At 36.0% G+C, this 16,476-nt stretch overlaps 1 protein-coding gene across 2 annotated transcripts in view; it reads right to left on the reverse strand.

Moving 5' to 3' along the window:
* Positions 1–16,476, reverse strand: part of LOC124433822 (neurofibromin-like) — a 32,119-nt gene that overhangs the window by 12,063 nt on the left and 3,580 nt on the right. Inside the window, exons 9-42 of one of the 2 annotated variants that reach the window (XM_046983619.1) lie at positions 16,338–16,441; positions 15,897–15,956; positions 15,444–15,608; positions 14,700–14,903; positions 14,523–14,594; positions 14,043–14,102; positions 13,461–13,580; positions 12,208–12,324; positions 11,723–11,802; positions 11,509–11,629; positions 11,031–11,090; positions 9,356–9,551; positions 8,860–9,098; positions 8,673–8,755; positions 8,513–8,596; positions 7,959–8,016; positions 7,744–7,857; positions 7,048–7,086; positions 6,159–6,259; positions 5,740–5,812; positions 5,512–5,645; positions 4,545–4,658; positions 4,286–4,476; positions 3,823–4,118; positions 3,559–3,737; positions 3,388–3,480; positions 3,276–3,318; positions 2,650–2,731; positions 2,499–2,575; positions 1,761–1,858; positions 1,507–1,653; positions 957–1,055; positions 213–321; positions 47–102 (exon numbers count right to left, since the gene is read on the reverse strand). In XM_046983619.1, coding sequence (XP_046839575.1) covers positions 47–102; positions 213–321; positions 957–1,055; positions 1,507–1,653; positions 1,761–1,858; positions 2,499–2,575; positions 2,650–2,731; positions 3,276–3,318; positions 3,388–3,480; positions 3,559–3,737; positions 3,823–4,118; positions 4,286–4,476; positions 4,545–4,658; positions 5,512–5,645; positions 5,740–5,812; positions 6,159–6,259; positions 7,048–7,086; positions 7,744–7,857; positions 7,959–8,016; positions 8,513–8,596; positions 8,673–8,755; positions 8,860–9,098; positions 9,356–9,551; positions 11,031–11,090; positions 11,509–11,629; positions 11,723–11,802; positions 12,208–12,324; positions 13,461–13,580; positions 14,043–14,102; positions 14,523–14,594; positions 14,700–14,903; positions 15,444–15,608; positions 15,897–15,956; positions 16,338–16,441 — 3,868 coding nt within the window. Of the gene's footprint in view, positions 1–46; positions 103–212; positions 322–956; positions 1,056–1,506; positions 1,654–1,760; positions 1,859–2,498; positions 2,576–2,649; positions 2,732–3,275; positions 3,319–3,387; positions 3,481–3,558; positions 3,738–3,822; positions 4,119–4,285; positions 4,477–4,544; positions 4,659–5,511; positions 5,646–5,739; positions 5,813–6,158; positions 6,260–7,047; positions 7,087–7,743; positions 7,858–7,958; positions 8,017–8,512; positions 8,597–8,672; positions 8,756–8,859; positions 9,099–9,355; positions 9,552–11,030; positions 11,091–11,508; positions 11,630–11,722; positions 11,803–12,207; positions 12,325–13,460; positions 13,581–14,042; positions 14,103–14,522; positions 14,595–14,699; positions 14,904–15,443; positions 15,609–15,896; positions 15,957–16,337; positions 16,457–16,476 lie in introns of both variants that reach the window. The other variant, XM_046983618.1, reaches the window with a different exon arrangement.

Genomic DNA, 16,476 nt, shown 5'->3' on the forward strand with positions numbered 1-16,476 from the left:
ACAACGAAACCAAACACAAAGTTATTTCTGTTCATCATCACTATACCTAAATCTTCGCGGAATAAAATAATACACTAAGTGTCCAGTCTTCGATCTGCCATCCTGTTGAGCAATAAAACCAATATCAAGACAATTTTCAAACTAAAATGTGTAAAACCTTTCCGCAATTTGAAAGCGAGGTTCCGTGTACTTTAAAGAAAATTCCAAATAACCTGATAGAAAATCTTTAAATTTCTTATTTCTTGCAAATCCATATCACCAGAATCAGCATGACGCGCCATAAATATCTCAAAATCAGAAGAACCACTGTTAACTGACCATCTAAAAAGACATGAAAGTACAATTAAGTCGGTTTGTTCACGTGATCATTAAATGTACAAGACTGTAAAATATAATCTTTTCATAAATCAGCAGCGGGCAGAGTCGCGCCATTAGTTGATACTTAGGAGAAATGTGTTTCCAACTTTACCGCTTAAGTTGAAGTAGTAATTTCAAAGCTTAACATAGTTACTTAATTGATGCGCATAATACACAAAAGAAAACGTACATAAAAAGAGCTTTTTAGACATTTAATCAATATTCATGTCTGAATTGTTTATGCATTAGAAAACTGCATTATCTGGCTCCTTCTAAGATTCCCAGACTGATCTTTTGATAAAAGAAACGCTGCTCGATAAAAATTCGGGCGTTCTGGAGTAAGATCCTTCACACAACCGACATTTGAATGCTACAAAATTTACCATGAAGACAACGCTTTCCGAAAATTTTTGTGCTGTTGGCAAAACGTCTAAAGAAATTTTCAAATAAGATAACTAAAGTTGCCTAAATATCCTTCGATGCATTGGGTAACTACACATTAAATTACAATAAGGTTACGTGAATACTTTATTTATACTGAAAAGGGGAAAATTTCATCTAGAATTTGTGTACAAGTACGTATTTTCAAAAGGACTCACTTTTTATGGATTTGAAGTCTTTGCGGATCAGGTGGACCAAGACGAGCCAGTAATGTTGTCAGTTTCTCAAAAACTAAACGACCGTAGATCTTGAATTCACTGGAAAAGAAAAAAGTTGAGAATGCGTCAGTATGTCTGGAAGAATAATGTGTGAATTACACCTTCCTCATAATGGAATAACTTAAGTGCAGTTGGAGTATGCAGGAGCTCTTACATCAGCACTAGATTACTCTTAATGAAAACACCAGACCTGAGTATATACAAGTGCTTGGCTTTTTGAATCAGGTAAAGTCCTAGTGGAATAACTTTACTAGACCAAAAAAAACTCATTGGTCAACATCTGATCATTCGTGATGAGAACATCACATTGGAGTACATCCAGGAGCTTAAATTTCGGCTTTAGGTCACTCCCGATGAGGTGACAATGACTGCGAGTAGACTATAATATAAAAGGACTCGTGGATCTGATGCACAGACCAGATTGGAGTATACACAGAAGGTGAACATAAGTTCTATCAGAAAATAGCAATCGACGACGCTTTAAACTCACCCCCTCGCAGCCATATACAGGCCAATCTTTTCCTGACTATTCCACAACATACGATGAAGGGTGAATATGTTTGCATCGCTGATGAATGAATAGACGTCACGATCTTCTCGAAGTGAAGGACGATGCAACGAAATCGTTTCGAAATATCTAAAGAGGTTTATGAAATTAAATCTAGCAGGCACACGTCGATACAATCTACTGCTTTAGTACGATCACGTAGTAAATACATAAGAATATCCTTTTCGAATACTTACTGCTGTGTTTTCGTAAGATTTTCTTTTAGAAAGTCATTTAACGGCTCCATGTGCTTTTCTTTCGTAAACAGCATGTTATTAGCAAGACTTTGAAGGATCTGATTGTTAACCAAAAGTAAACGTGAGATTTTATTGTCCACATTGCTTAGCGGTTTTGCGCATGGCAAAAATTGTCAAAAACATGTGCAATGATACAATTAGTTCTTTTTCCGAATAATGTAGTACGAATGATGTTTTTTTAAGATAAAATAGTACGAATGGTGATACTTTACAGTAAAATAATACGAATGGTGATACTTTACAGTAAAATAATATGAATAGTGATACTTTACAGTAAAATAGTGTGAATGGTGATACTTTACAGTAAAATAGTGTGAATGGTGATACTTTACAGTAAAATAATACGAATGGTGATACTTTACAGTAAAATAATATGAATAGTGATACTTTACAGTAAAATAGTGTGAATGGTGATACTTTACAGTAAAATAGTGTGAATGGTGATACTTTACAGTAAAATAATATGAATGGTGATACTTTACAGTAAATAGTACGAATGGTGATACTTTACAGTAAAATAGTGTCAATGGTGAAACTTTACAGTAAAATAATATGAATAAGAAAAAATTTGTTGCAAAATACATTTTGAAGGCATGAGCAAGCAAACGAGGAAACAATTTCTAGGGGAGTTTCTGTAGCAGAAACAGTTGAAAAAAAGTCTATAAAACCAGCATGTACCTTCGAAAGGAACATAAGTCCTCTTCGAATATTATCAGGCGGAGGGTGCTCAATTATTCCAAGCATTTGAGGTGAATCTAACAATAGATCGTTTTAAACAAATTACATTATGTTATTGATATAGCCAAGAGCATTTTGAAAATATTCTCACTTATTGCTGGATTGATAAAACGTAGAAATATAGCGCTGCCAACAGCCTCCGCTTTGTGTTGACGAAAACGTTGACTTACAACCTGTGTAAAGACAATTGCAATATTATTTGCTGAGATGATTTACACAAAATTAATCCAAACAGTTAAAAACAACACGGAGACGGGGGGATGCAGTAGGTTACCAAGGTTACTGAGGGCTGTAGTAGGTTACCAAGGTTGCTGGGGTGCAGTAGGCTACCAAGGTTGCGGGGCTGCAGTAGGTTACCAAGGTTGCTGGGAGCTGGAGTAGGTTACCAAGGTTGCTGGGGACTGCAGCAGGTTACAAAGGTTGCTGGGAGATGCAGTAGGATACCAAGGTTGCTGGGAGAAGCAGTAGGTTACCAAGGTTGCTGGAGGCTGTAGTAGGTTACAAAGGTTGCTGGAAGATGCAGTAGGATACCAAGGTTGCTGGGAGATGCAGTAGGATACCAAGGTTGCTGGGAAAAGCAATATGTTACCAAGGTTGCTGGGGGTTGCAATAGGTTACCAAGGTTGCTGGGGACTACAGTATGTTATCACAGTTGCATGGAATTGGTTTGTTAGAGCCTTTTTACCAAAATGAGCACAAATCATATCACAATCATACCTTCTTCAAACAGTAACAGAGAAGCTTCAAAGGATTTGGGAAGCTAAATTTACCAATAGAAAAGTTTTAAGAGTAAAAAACATGATATTGGCGATGGATTCGTAAGACTTACTCGTCCAATGACTCGAAAAAGCTATTTAAGAATTTCTGCGCTAAATCTTTAACATTTTGCGTGTTCTCTTGTAAAGTTTCTCCTGCTTCCAATCTAGGTCAGAAAACAGACAATTCTAGACAACATAGAAAGGTTTGCAAAGGTTAACAGGAGCTCGATCAGAGAACTCACTTGTTCGGGTCAAGCTCAAAAGTAAGATTGAGATTCTCTTGTTTCAATAAGGGTTTTATTAACGGTCCAAGAAGCGAATGAATGTAATTGGTACCATAGATTTTGAAACAGAATGTAGTCACTTTCGTTGCAAGAGTGTTGCCACGAAACAGAACGTGAAAACCTTCACAGTTTCTCACCTAAAACAAATTAAAAATACGAAATGTTTACTACAATGGAAGTGTCACTTCTTCCTTATAAAATTCTTCCAATCCACGACTTCACCTCTTGAGAAAGTACGTTCCACAAGAACTGATAAAGAAGATTCATAGCATCGAACAGCGTCACCATTACTTGGGCAAGATCATCCTGTTCAGATGAAGGCACAACATTGGCTAGTGCAACAGCCAATAACAGCTCTCCGTTTTCACTCATAGTTGCCATTAGATTAGCGAGTTGCTCGTAACGATCGCGAGTTGCTGTCTCTGCTAACGTATCGAATTCAGTTCCTTGATTGAGGATCTTCATTAAGACTTCCATGAAGATTGCCCTAGTAGTTAAATCCCTGTGGTATCCAAGACCTCGAGAACAGAATAAATAATCACGGTTTACACATTGCATTAATAAATATATAAAAGTCGATATCTTCAGTGAGGACATAAAAGTGGAATTTGAAGTAGAAAAGGGCGTTATTTTGGTAAAGAGTACATTGTAAAATCCCAAGGGTTAAATGTGTTTAATCCCTTACCAATTGCATGTGTAAGTCCAGCGTCAATATTTGCGCTCAATAAATTCGACATGGCGGCGACAGTGCATTGATGAACATTATCATGATAGGCCAAAACACTTTTCTGTCGTTTCTTGGCATTCGTTACTTCGCTCTCATTGTTGTCACGTCCAGCGCATTTACTCAGAAGATTCAAGAACAATCTGAAATATCTGTTATGAAAATAAATTTATAAATACAATATCCTAACATCGACAAAAATCACGAACTTTTTGCTCACTTCAAAAACAACTTTGATTTCTCCTCCATGATGTCCACGTCCGTATTTTCAGGTTGCAGAGGAAGACAAGACAAAAGCTGAGATATCGCTTTCATTGCACATTCGTCCAACAACCTTACAGAATATATTGCAATATGGAAAACCAATCAAATAAAGCCGATCTCGGTTTACAACATCTTCAATGAAATCATCTCTAATGAAAAATTTTACTAACAACATTGATCTATCGATCAAATCTCTATTGACAACATCTCCAATAACAACGTATCCATTGACAACTTCTCTATTGACAAAATCTGTATTGTCAGCATCTCTACAGACAACGTCTCTGATGGCAAAACTCATGTAGACAACATCTCTATAGACAACATTTCTGCTGACAAACCTCTCTATTGACAATATCTCTATTGACAATATCTCTATTGACACCATCTCTATTAACAACATCTCTATTGACAACATCTCTATTGACAACATCTCTATTGACAACATCTCTATTGACATCTCCATTAAAGATGGCTGTATTTGTAACAACCATTAAACTCTATTTAAAGACTGGAACGATAACTGCAATAAAAATGCATCGCGCTTGGCTTCAAACATGGCGGCGAAGTTATCGTTTCAGTGGTTTATAGAGTTCATTGGTAATAACTGACAAAACTTAGACGTTTTCTTCTCTATTTTAGCAATTCATGTGATATTACTCCTGGCTTTCACAAAAAAAAAAGGGTTGTCCGAAAAGAAATCTATTTTGCTGTTTGTTAACGATTACATCTTTCGATATTCTTCATAAAACTATTCCCAATTTATAAATCACGCATGCTCCGTTTTGAGAGCGTTGACTTCGACATAAATTTGAAAGCGAAACAAAGAATAATTGAAGAGATATCACGATGTTTTGATCAAGAAATAGATTTCTATTTGACAAAGAGATTCAGTCGTTTTACACGGACCAATTTTATTGTACCTTGAGTTCACCAAAATTTCATGAGTAAAATCGTTGTTTTCTTCGCGTGCAACCCAATCGGATAAATATTCAACCAGCTTATTACGAAACTTGATGTCTTGGAAAAACAACACTTCATCTCGATGACTCATAAGCTAAAATAGGAAAAAACGTCATGAAGTTTCAGTGGAGTGCACCAATAAAAGCATTCCTAAACTTTAAAAGCAATCGACAGTCGTTAAAACCAACCGTGACAACCAGTTGACAAATTCGTGACTTGATTATAAACGTACGAGATATCGGAGGCAAGTTTCTTGTGTACCTGTAAAACAACTCCTATGTTGACAATGCTTAGCGTGCTAAAATAAAATTATTCATTAATTCACTTATAGAAACCGTCAATAAACTCGGAAATGCCATTGACAAATTACTTAAAATAGCTAATTTATTAGACTGTGATAGACCGTAACATTTTAGTACTCTATATAAGTTTCACATATTATCATCATTCATTTCTTAAAAAATCTGTTGTTTACGCAGTATGTGAACACCACTGATCTCATAGTAGAGATGTACGTAGTGTACTATGAGATCAGTGGTGAGCACAAAGAAATTTGCATAGTACGACTAGTTAAACGGCTAGATAAGGTACTGAAGACATATAGTACCTTATTATAGTCACGATGATAGGTTCAATAATTTCCATTTTAAAACAATCTACGGAAACGCAGTTCTTGTTTTCCAAAATATGCTTCATAATAGCGATGACCTAAAACAATACAAATTGAAGATGAATTAAAAAGAAAGATCAGTAGATCGAATCATTTAGTGAGCTTTCATTTGGGGTTGATATGAATCTCGCAGTTCGTGTGAGTCATTGGATGCACTTTAAGAGATTAGCACAAGTGTTAAAAATCTAACAGCACCTGTGTTAAAAAGCTCGCAACACCTATGTTAAAAAGCTCGCAACACTTATGTTAAAAAGCTTGCAACACCAGTGTTAAAAAGCTGAGAGCAACTGCGTTAAAAAGCTCAGAACAACTGCGTTAAAAAGCTCACTTATACAAACACTCAATGAGTATTGCGCTTCAAAATCACATCATAACTACTCGCAGACATTTTGTTTACTCCACTGATTGTTGATTTTGTAACAGCAAAAACTTTGCAATTGATGAAAAAATAATTAAATTGCTATTGATTGGTGGGAGTAGGATTTCTGTAAAAGATTGATGAAAAAATAGTTAAATTGCTATTGATTGGTGGGAGTAGGATTTCTGTAAAAGATTGATGAAAAAATAGTTAAATTGCTATTGATTGGTGGGAGTAGGATTCCTGTAAAAGATTGATGAAAAAATAATTAAATTGCTATTGATTGGTGGGAGTAGGATTTCTGTAAAAGATTGATGAAAAAATAATTAAATTGCTATTGATTGGTGGGAGTAGGATTTCTGTAAAAGAGTGAGTGCGAGTGAGCTTGTACAGAATACGGACGTATAACTTATCAATGGGCGATCTTAAATACAGGCGCTTTAAAACAGTCTGAAATACCGTGCATACCTGGTCAACAAAACATGTATTCAATTCATGGAGGATCGCCTAAAAAATAAAACATATAAACTTTAGTTAATGCGACAGTGTTTATCATAAAGAGGAGTAATGTGGATATACAAAGATAAAAAAACCATAGAAAATTTTAAATGAGGTACGAGGAGGAGTAATATGAACACACAAAGGTAACAAATAATAGAAAATTTTAAATAAGGTACGAGGAGGAGTAATATGAACATGCAAAGGTAATAAATAATAGAAAATTTCATATGAGGTACGAGGAGGAGTAATATGAACACACGAAGGTAATAAGCGATAGAAAATTTTAAATGAGGTACGAAGAGGAGTAATATGAACACACAACGGTAATAAATAATAGAAAATTTCATATGAGGTACGAGGAGGAGTAATATGAACACACGAAGGTAATAAGCGATAGAAAATTTTAAATGAGGTGCGAAGAGGAGTAATATGAGCACAGAAAGGTAATAAACGATAGAAAATTTTAAATGAGGTACGAAGAGGAGTAATATGAACATGCAAAGGTAATAAACGATAGAAAATTTCAAATGAGGTACGAAGAGGAGTAATATGAATACACAAAGTTTAACAAACAATAGAAGACTTGTGATGAAGTACCATGAAAAGAAGCATAGACCAGAAAAAAAACAATCGACGATAGAAAAATTTAAATGGGTTACAAACCTGTCCTGCAGGCGTAAAAAAGCCTTCAATGGTCTTACGAATTTCTATGAACAATGTATTGTACATAGCCGAGCTAAGTTCTTGGCCAATCAAATCTTTGATGATAACCCGTATCTGAAAAAAGTCCGGAAACTCTAAGTGTCAAAACATCTTACTTTTCGCGTGACTTTTAGCCCTTTGTCAAATACATACTAACATTATATGAGCTGTCATACCTTCGTTCCAACATGATCATTTGAACAGACACTTAACTGCAGCAACTCGCCAACAAAACTAGAAACATTTCAAACCAAATAAGATGAAAAATTCTCTCAATCAAAACGAAGAGAAAAGGCAAGTTTCGTAATTTATAACAGATAACAAAGCTTCTTTTAGTCAACTTTCCAGAGAAAATGCCTAATTCGAGACTGAAGGCTTTAGATAATGCTAGATAACATCGTCCATAACAAAATGAAGGATTTGAACCGGAGATGATTACTTGTATGGTAACAAGTTTGTGAATGTAGATCGTCTAGGTAAGTGTAGTCCTAAATGGCAAACAGCGAATCAGACATAAACTCCTTGACTCTGAATGCGACTATCGCGATAAGGTTGTCGAAACGTCTTTCGACACCAAAAGTCCTTCTCAGCGCTGTGTTATTCATAATCTCGACAAAAGGTTTACTTGCAGTTTTTCACTTCAAATACTAACCAAATCAGCAATCAACCCCCCTCCCAGTGATGAAATCAATTCATTTATATTTCGCAATATCGTAGTAAATTAAAATACCTTTTTACAGTTTCCAATTCGGGAGAAACAGTAGGTAAGGAAGCCATTTTGCTAATACTGCTTCTGCATCGGCTTATTCGACGACTGAAACAAAAATAACACGAACCATTAATTAAAGCTTTGCAATGAAAAGACTTCCAACGTCCCATGATCCATTTACCTTAATTCAGGATTCTCTTTAAAGCATACGGCGCCAAGAGAACAGAGGAATCCAGTCATGTAATTCCATTCATTTATGTAACCCTGAAAATCAAATTAAAGTTAACATGAACAACAGGATTTGCATTCATATTGTAATATATGTCGCTGTGAAACTCTCATACTAACAACGCTACATACAAACATACTTCCACACTTTCCAAAGATAATTTTCCAGTTTGACTAAATCTTGTTGTCCGTCTTCGCACGCTTTTTGGCAAATAGGTACCAGGCTCCCCGGGTATTTCCTCTTTTGGAAAGTTTGCCAATGCACTGGTGAGTTTTTTCCATCGAATGAACGTGTTGTCCCAGGCTTCTTTGTTTCCAGGGGTTTGAACTTTTACGTTTCGCAGGAGAGCCATGATTCGTTTCTGAAGAGCTAGACGACCTACGAATAAACCAAGTTATTACTAACAATGAGTATTCGTTCCTCATCGCTAGTTATAAAATGCGATATGAACTCATAAAGCTGTCTAATATGAACAATACAGCAAATTTACATAATTAGTTTAAGTTCTTAGTGTTTTAAAATCAACGATGCAAAAAGAACACAAATTGTATTGAATAAAAAAAGAGAAAGCAGAACAATTCTTGCTGGGAGTTGGAAAGAAGAAATTACGTTTCCTTACAAAAAAAGAGCTCTACCTGTAGATATTCCATTAGCTAGATCGGCCAGTTCTTCGTAGACAGAGAAAATTGATGACATGAGATTAAACTGTGCAATATTATCCATACTATGATTCGACACGATGTTGATTTCTGTACACAGAAACTTTAAACACGAGAGGGAAGTAAGAATGGCCTCCGATTCGGGATTCCATAAGTACTGTAGGAACACCTCCTGCGATTAAAATATGACAGTTTGGATCAAGAAGGAGGACTAATGGAAAACATTTAATTATTTTGTCCTTCTTTTTGTGTTAACATTTTCCCTCAATTTGCTCGTGACGTAATACTTTTCGTAATGAGAGCCCATGATGGTAATTGAAATTTTATAATCAGCTGGTTCTCCCCTCCCTTTAAATACGTAATTGGCACAATATCATCAGCGCTTAAGAGAAGCATTGAGTTTTTTTAACCATCGTGCGTGAGACATTTACACTGTGATTCTTCTATTATTCTCGGCTATAAGCGTAGACAACAATTGCGAACCTACAAAGTTTGGGATATTTATGGTGTCCTACGGTTTCACTTTTGTTCTCAGAGATACAAAGGCAAATGTGCCGGGTCACGTGTATGACCCACATAAATTGACGTTTCCTAAGGTCTTTTAGACCAGTGACCCATTTAGCGAGCCCCTTTGATACAGCAAAGTAATGAACAATACACGAAATACAATATCCACCAATCATAATTTAAACTGTAATCGACATATTAACATTACAAAACATATCATACAGGTAGCTTTCAAAGGATTGCCACCGTGTAGGCTCATTTTCAGAGGATTGCCACCATTGTTAACTGTTAAGTAAAAGATTCATGGTCATTTCTTTAGCAAACTATATACAGAAATCATTCTCATATCGTCGCCATCTCGGGAGTGTTTTAATTAAAATAATTAAAACAATGTGCAATTTATATTTACGTACTAATGGAGAAAAGGCTATTTTCTTTGGTTCTATCTTTTATGCCTAACATTTAATTAGTAAAAAAATTATTGCCTGATATTTGAATTGTTTGTTATCAGTCACGTGGTTTATAGCAGTAACGAACTAGCACCCAGAACTTGCACGTTGACATGTTAGTTCCCATATATTTTAGAGTATATTAATAAGCCCTTAATAACCTAGCGGAGGGTCTTTACGGAGAAATATCGGACCGAAGTTTTTTTTGTACAGACCGAGCCCGTAGGGCGATGTTTGTACAAAAAGACAGAGGTCCGATATTTCTCAGTAAAGACCGAGAAAGCGAGGTTATTAAAATTTATATTACATGGCATTATTTGACCTGAAACGAAGCTTGCTTTCCTTCTCGTCCTTGCCGTTTTTTTCAGGTTGGCTTTCACTTTTCTAGTTTTCGTCCATAAAAAATAAATCGTTTCAAATTATATCGTATGGATAGTTAAACTGTTTTACAAGTGTTTTTCCTTCGAATCCCATTCATGAATGGTTTTTTGTTTCGTTTATTTTGCGTTTTGTTGTTTGCTTTACGAAGTTTGTTTACATTCGACTGTAAAATTACGCGTTTTGGACCGTGGTCGAGTACGGGAAAATAATGGAGCGGCAAAAATGTTTCTGAGCCAATCAAAGCGCGCCATTTTTTCGGAAGTGACGTTTGCCATATATTAAAGTATATTAAAATAAATTTTGAAATATTTCACCTCGAGCTTTACTCTTGCCGAAGATGCGATCATTGACTGACAACTGAAATTGGGATCGTCCTAAGAGAAAATGAAATATGTTCAAATGCCAGTGTGGTGACATGATGTTTATGTTGTATTTGTCTAATAACCTTGGGCAATGTGTATTAATAGGAATCAATTTAGGAGGACAGTGTTCATAAAATGTAAAATATACGTAACCTAAACTATCGTGCGTTAATAAAGATGAATAAACAGAAGGAAGACGAGAAGAGATGTGTCTATAAATGATGAGCTATACCGTATTACTCCATTAATATTGCACAATGATAAACTAATCCATTCCTAAATCTATTATAAATCCTTCAGCAAAACATAATAATTTTCATACTAAGATAACGTGCGTCAGCGTAAGCAGAGATGAACACCAGCGAACTACAAAAGTACTGAGCAAGATACATATCAACTAAAATTTGAAATGAAACTGAAAATTCTATACCTTATTTTTACCAATATACTGGTCACGACAAGCCATTAACTTCTTCAAATATTTAAGCAGCCACAAGTCCTTAGAACCATGATTTACCAGCGAATTGCCGATGAAAAGAATGCACTCTGAACTATATAAGCGGATGCAAACAATTAGAAGTCTGCACAAATGTTTGTCCTCTCACAATGCGCAATTCAGTCGGATTTTCTAGTGAAGAACTAACCTTATCTCCCAAAACGAGTAAACTGTGTCCAATGGATTCCAAAGTAAAACATTTTCTGGCGAATGGAGATCGAGAAGTGTCTATTGCAATAATAAGCAACAAATAATTGTTGATGTTTATATGGGGCAATAAGAACAAAAACAAAGCTCTTTGCTACTAGTTGAAATAAAGCAATTTGCTGCAAATTAATTGGTTGAAGCAATTTGCTACTCTAAATTAGGAATATTTGAAGCACTTTGCTCACTCTAAATTAGAAATGGTTGAAGCACTTTGCTACTTAAAGTTGGAATGCTTGCAACTATTTGCTATGGTAAAGGTGAAATAGTTGAATCTCCTTAATGCATGCTGTAAAAATAAAATGGTTATAGCTCTTTGTGACTTTAAAACTATACATTAAACTACTACGTATAATTAAAGAATCTAAAACGCTTACATAGAAAACCATTTTTCGCTGGCTGCATTCGATGCTAGAATATACATTGTACCTGTGATGCTTCCTGCGATAATTCTTTGCCAAATTGAGAGGAGAGTGTCATTTGAACAAGACCAAATAACAACTTCTGTGAGCTCTGATGAATTTCAAAACTTTTGCTCTCAGTGCTCTGAAAAGAAATAAAATGCATTGATAATACATGATAAAAATTTCAACATACTTCCAAAAGATAAAATACAACCATTGATATGTATATTACATGGATCGCGCATCACTAATTAAATTTGAAGACGGAAGGAGGCCATATTGAACAGTCCCACTTCACGAGGTTGACATACTAATTATATCAATTTCTGCTATGAAAAATTGCGAGAAGCGTCTCTTATGATGCATTGACAAAACTGCTACGTATTAGCTTTAACAAGTGTAGGAAGCAGTTGTACTATTAAGGATTTATTCCAAAATTTTCGTGACACCATTTGAGACATACTATCGCAAGAGAATGCTTCTAGCTTCACGTTTAAATGATTTTTTAGGGTGTATAAGTACAATGCGCTCTAAAGTTCATTGCTATTGTGTTTCTTTACTATAGATTATTATTATTATGACTGGGACTTTTCAATATGGCGGCGCTACAATATTTCGTCTGACAAGCTTACACCATCCCACTTGCTTAATGTAGTTGCAAACCTCAGAACAGGGGGGGGGAATGTTTAAATATGGCAACATAGATCAATGAGCATGTTTCAAAGACTTTCAAAAGTAAATGATATAAACAACAGAATTTACACGTCGAGGGAAAAATTAGAGTGATCTTTCAAGACCGCTGCTATCAGGGATAGATTCACAATGGTTTCATAGGGTAAGGAGGGGATGGGAGGGGGGTGCTATATTTTGTATTAGATTTCGATAGTTATTTGTTACCGTACAATGTCAGACTTTTACTAGAATTCTGCTACCTTTTTATCACGATTAAAACATTTTTGGACGTGTATTCCATTACACAAATTACAAATTGCTTTCGCTAAATTATTTAGTATAAAAATATTTGGTAGGAAAATTGGCACCTTTCCCCAAATATATGTCAGGGAGTAAATGGTCAGGTAGTACAAAAAATAACGGTATTCATGTCGGCTTTTGACCTCCTAAAGTGCAAGCAATGAAACCGAGCAACACTTTAACTCTTTAGGGGGGCCGGACGTTTTCGTCAATAGAATTTCATTTTGTTTCGTGATTGTAGCTCGAGTGCAACAGTGGCAACTTAAGGATTAATACGTGGATGAGTAACATGGAAGATACACTTACATAAAAGGCAAAAGAGGGTTCTATTCGGAAAAGACGAACAAGCCAAAGCATAAGATCCTTTTCGGCTTTCATCGAGCTCTGTTCTTCTTCTTTGCCGCGTTTTTCTTTTCCTTTGTACAGCTAGAATAAATAATAAACGTTGCTTCAAAGTTCACGAAATGTTTCTCAGGAAGGAAAAATAAACATCCGAAAAATGATTCTCTTTGCACAGTTTCAATATGTGAAATAACATACGTGCAAATACCATGGATAGATCTAAGATTGTTTTTTTTGGAGGGATGTGGGGCTTATGCTCTAGTTTGGACTTTTTTGTTAAATCGTATCACCTTTTTATTATGATTGGGAGATTTTTCACAGTGTGCTCCATTAAACGCTGATCACAATTGCTTTTGTTTAGTCGTTTGATAAATTTAATATTTTCTAAGGAAACTGGCATCTCTACTGCACCCCCATTTAGGCAAGTCAAGGAGCCTTGAACACCCGTCCACAACCTCCACCTAATCCATCCTTAGGTTTCCACACTTTATGCTTCATACCCTCTATTACTAAAATACTGAACTACGGCAGCTAATAGCAACTTACTACACTCATCCTTGAGCCACTTTGAAAGTTGTCCAAAGCACGAAACTTCTCCAAAGTCCTCTAAGGAATAAAAATTTTATAACTTGCTTCCACAATCCCTTGATGAACAACAGTGCGTGAAAGTAAACGATACGTAAAACAAGTACCAACAGAATAGAATATGGAACATACAATAGAGCCACATCGCTGCACAGTATACTTGATAAGACTACAGGCTGCAGTTAGCCATTTCATCATCTCATTGGTCAAAAAATAGCGATTCAAATAGTCTTTTTCATTATGGTAATCACATGCGTAATAAGACATGGGTGGAAAAAAGTTTTGGAGTTGGAGTTGAAAAAGACATGGAGTTGCCCTTGAGTATATTCCTTATTCTGTGCCAATAGCCCTCCTTTCCCTTCCTTCGACACAGGTAACCTTATTTAAAAAATAACAGAAGAATGATATCAAGTTCAGTTCAATATAGTTATTCACACGTACCTCAAAGAGATTTCGTATTGACTCCGCTTTGGAGTACATGACTTTGAGCGTTGGCCACCATTTTAGCGGTTTCTGAAAACAATTGAAGATAAACTTCGTGTAACTTGATAATTTCCACACATCAATGAGAAAGGGTTATCTACGCGTCACATAATCACGGTCCCAACAATCACTGACCTGCCTCACAATAGTGTACAATCCTTTGACGTAGACAACATTGAATAAAACAGGAGCAGTGGAAGAGAGACAATCATCGAAATGTTGACTATTACGGTAGTTTATACGGAAACTCGACACAAAACAATCGACCATCAGTGACTCAACGGTGATCGTAGTTTGATTTACAATAGCAAATGGTTTATTGATATTGAAAAGTAGAGCCTAAAAAAAGGTCAAAGTTGGATAAAAAGGTCAAAGCTGGATAATAGTCAATATTCAACCCTAACAGATCTAGTTAATTACGCTCGCTGCGCATGCGCAGTTTGAGCACTTTCGGATTGGGTTGAGTCTCATAATGAGACGTTCACCGCTTTCGCGCTATGCAAAAGTCACCTTTTTAGGTTTCAGCACTCTGGTGACTCTACAATACAATCCATAAAATGTGTAACCGTACATCCTGTGTCCCAAAAGCAGGAGTCACCATTTCACGATAGTGATAGCCGGGAGGGCGCATTGTTATACACTTTGTATATAAAATAATATTTGTTAATAAAATCATTTTATACAATCCGGAGAAACTTTTATTTTTATACAATATATATCATATGTATAATTGGTCTCCCCCTCCCGAAAAAAATACCCAATAAATCCTAACGCAGCTAACCAGGGGTGAAGTAGGTGAAAGATTAAGTAGTCCCCCACAATACACAATCAATCTTAACGCAACTCTAAATAGCCAAGAAAATATCAGTCCCAACTTGCCTTTAGCTCATTCATGAATGTCACAACAAGAAAGCAAAGCACGGAGTTGTCCTCGGGTCGAACATACGTCGAACATTTACACAGTTTGACGCAGGCGATGGCCGAGCTTTCGGTCAAGGCCTTGGCACTAGTCAAGGCAGTCTTTAAACTGTCCAGAAATTCTCGCTATACACAAAACAATAAAGTTCGTGAAGTTTTTCACAATGAACATTCCACGTAAGATGACAATATCATCATGAAAATGAAAATGTTAATATGAAACAGCTAAATAAGACATTAGCTTAAACATCCATGCAGCAAAAGACATTATAAAAGCATAGAGTTCAAGTCTATTGTTAGCACTTCCATCAAACCTTCAAAACCATGCAGTGATATGAATGTAAGACCGTTTCAAACATGGAATTTTTCGAGCCAAACATGAAAAGTTCGACGTTTCAAACGGGCCTTGGTTACCTTTATTTCGAGATGTGCGTCCTGTTGTTTTTCACGAGAAGCTATTGCTGTCAAGGTCTCCTATACGTAGGATATAAAAAATCTATTTTACTGAAGATATGCCATAACATATACTTATATCGCAATGCTCAGGGGCGCATGGAGTGGGAAAGAGAAGGGCGTGACCTCCCCTTTTTTTGAAAATAGTTGGCAAAATTTTTACAAAGTAATCGTTCGTCGGTTTTCTGAACGATAGCAGTAGTGAGTGATTTTTTAAATTCACGCAATTAAGAAAAGCATTTCATTCATTGGTCGGTGATGGCAGTTATTCACCTTCAGTCCTGAAAACCTACTCACACCCTAATATCAATCCTCTCTGAGCGCCTCTCGCATTGCTAACACTCAATTCATACTCAGCTAAACGATTCTAAAATCTTTTTGCGTGTTCTAACAATGACTTACAGGACTAAGCATCAACAACATGATTTGCAGAGGGCACACGGCTGCTTTGCGTTTCGATTTCTCAGCAAACGACACCAAAAGTTCGAAGAAGTTGTCACACAGGTCTGTTAAAGAAAACTCTATCGATATGCACGTGTCA

This window comes from Xenia sp. Carnegie-2017, unplaced genomic scaffold, assembly GCF_021976095.1.
Source record: "Xenia sp. Carnegie-2017 unplaced genomic scaffold, XeniaSp_v1 HiC_scaffold_14, whole genome shotgun sequence".
NCBI classification, from domain to species: Eukaryota; Metazoa; Cnidaria; class Anthozoa; order Malacalcyonacea; family Xeniidae; genus Xenia; species Xenia sp. Carnegie-2017.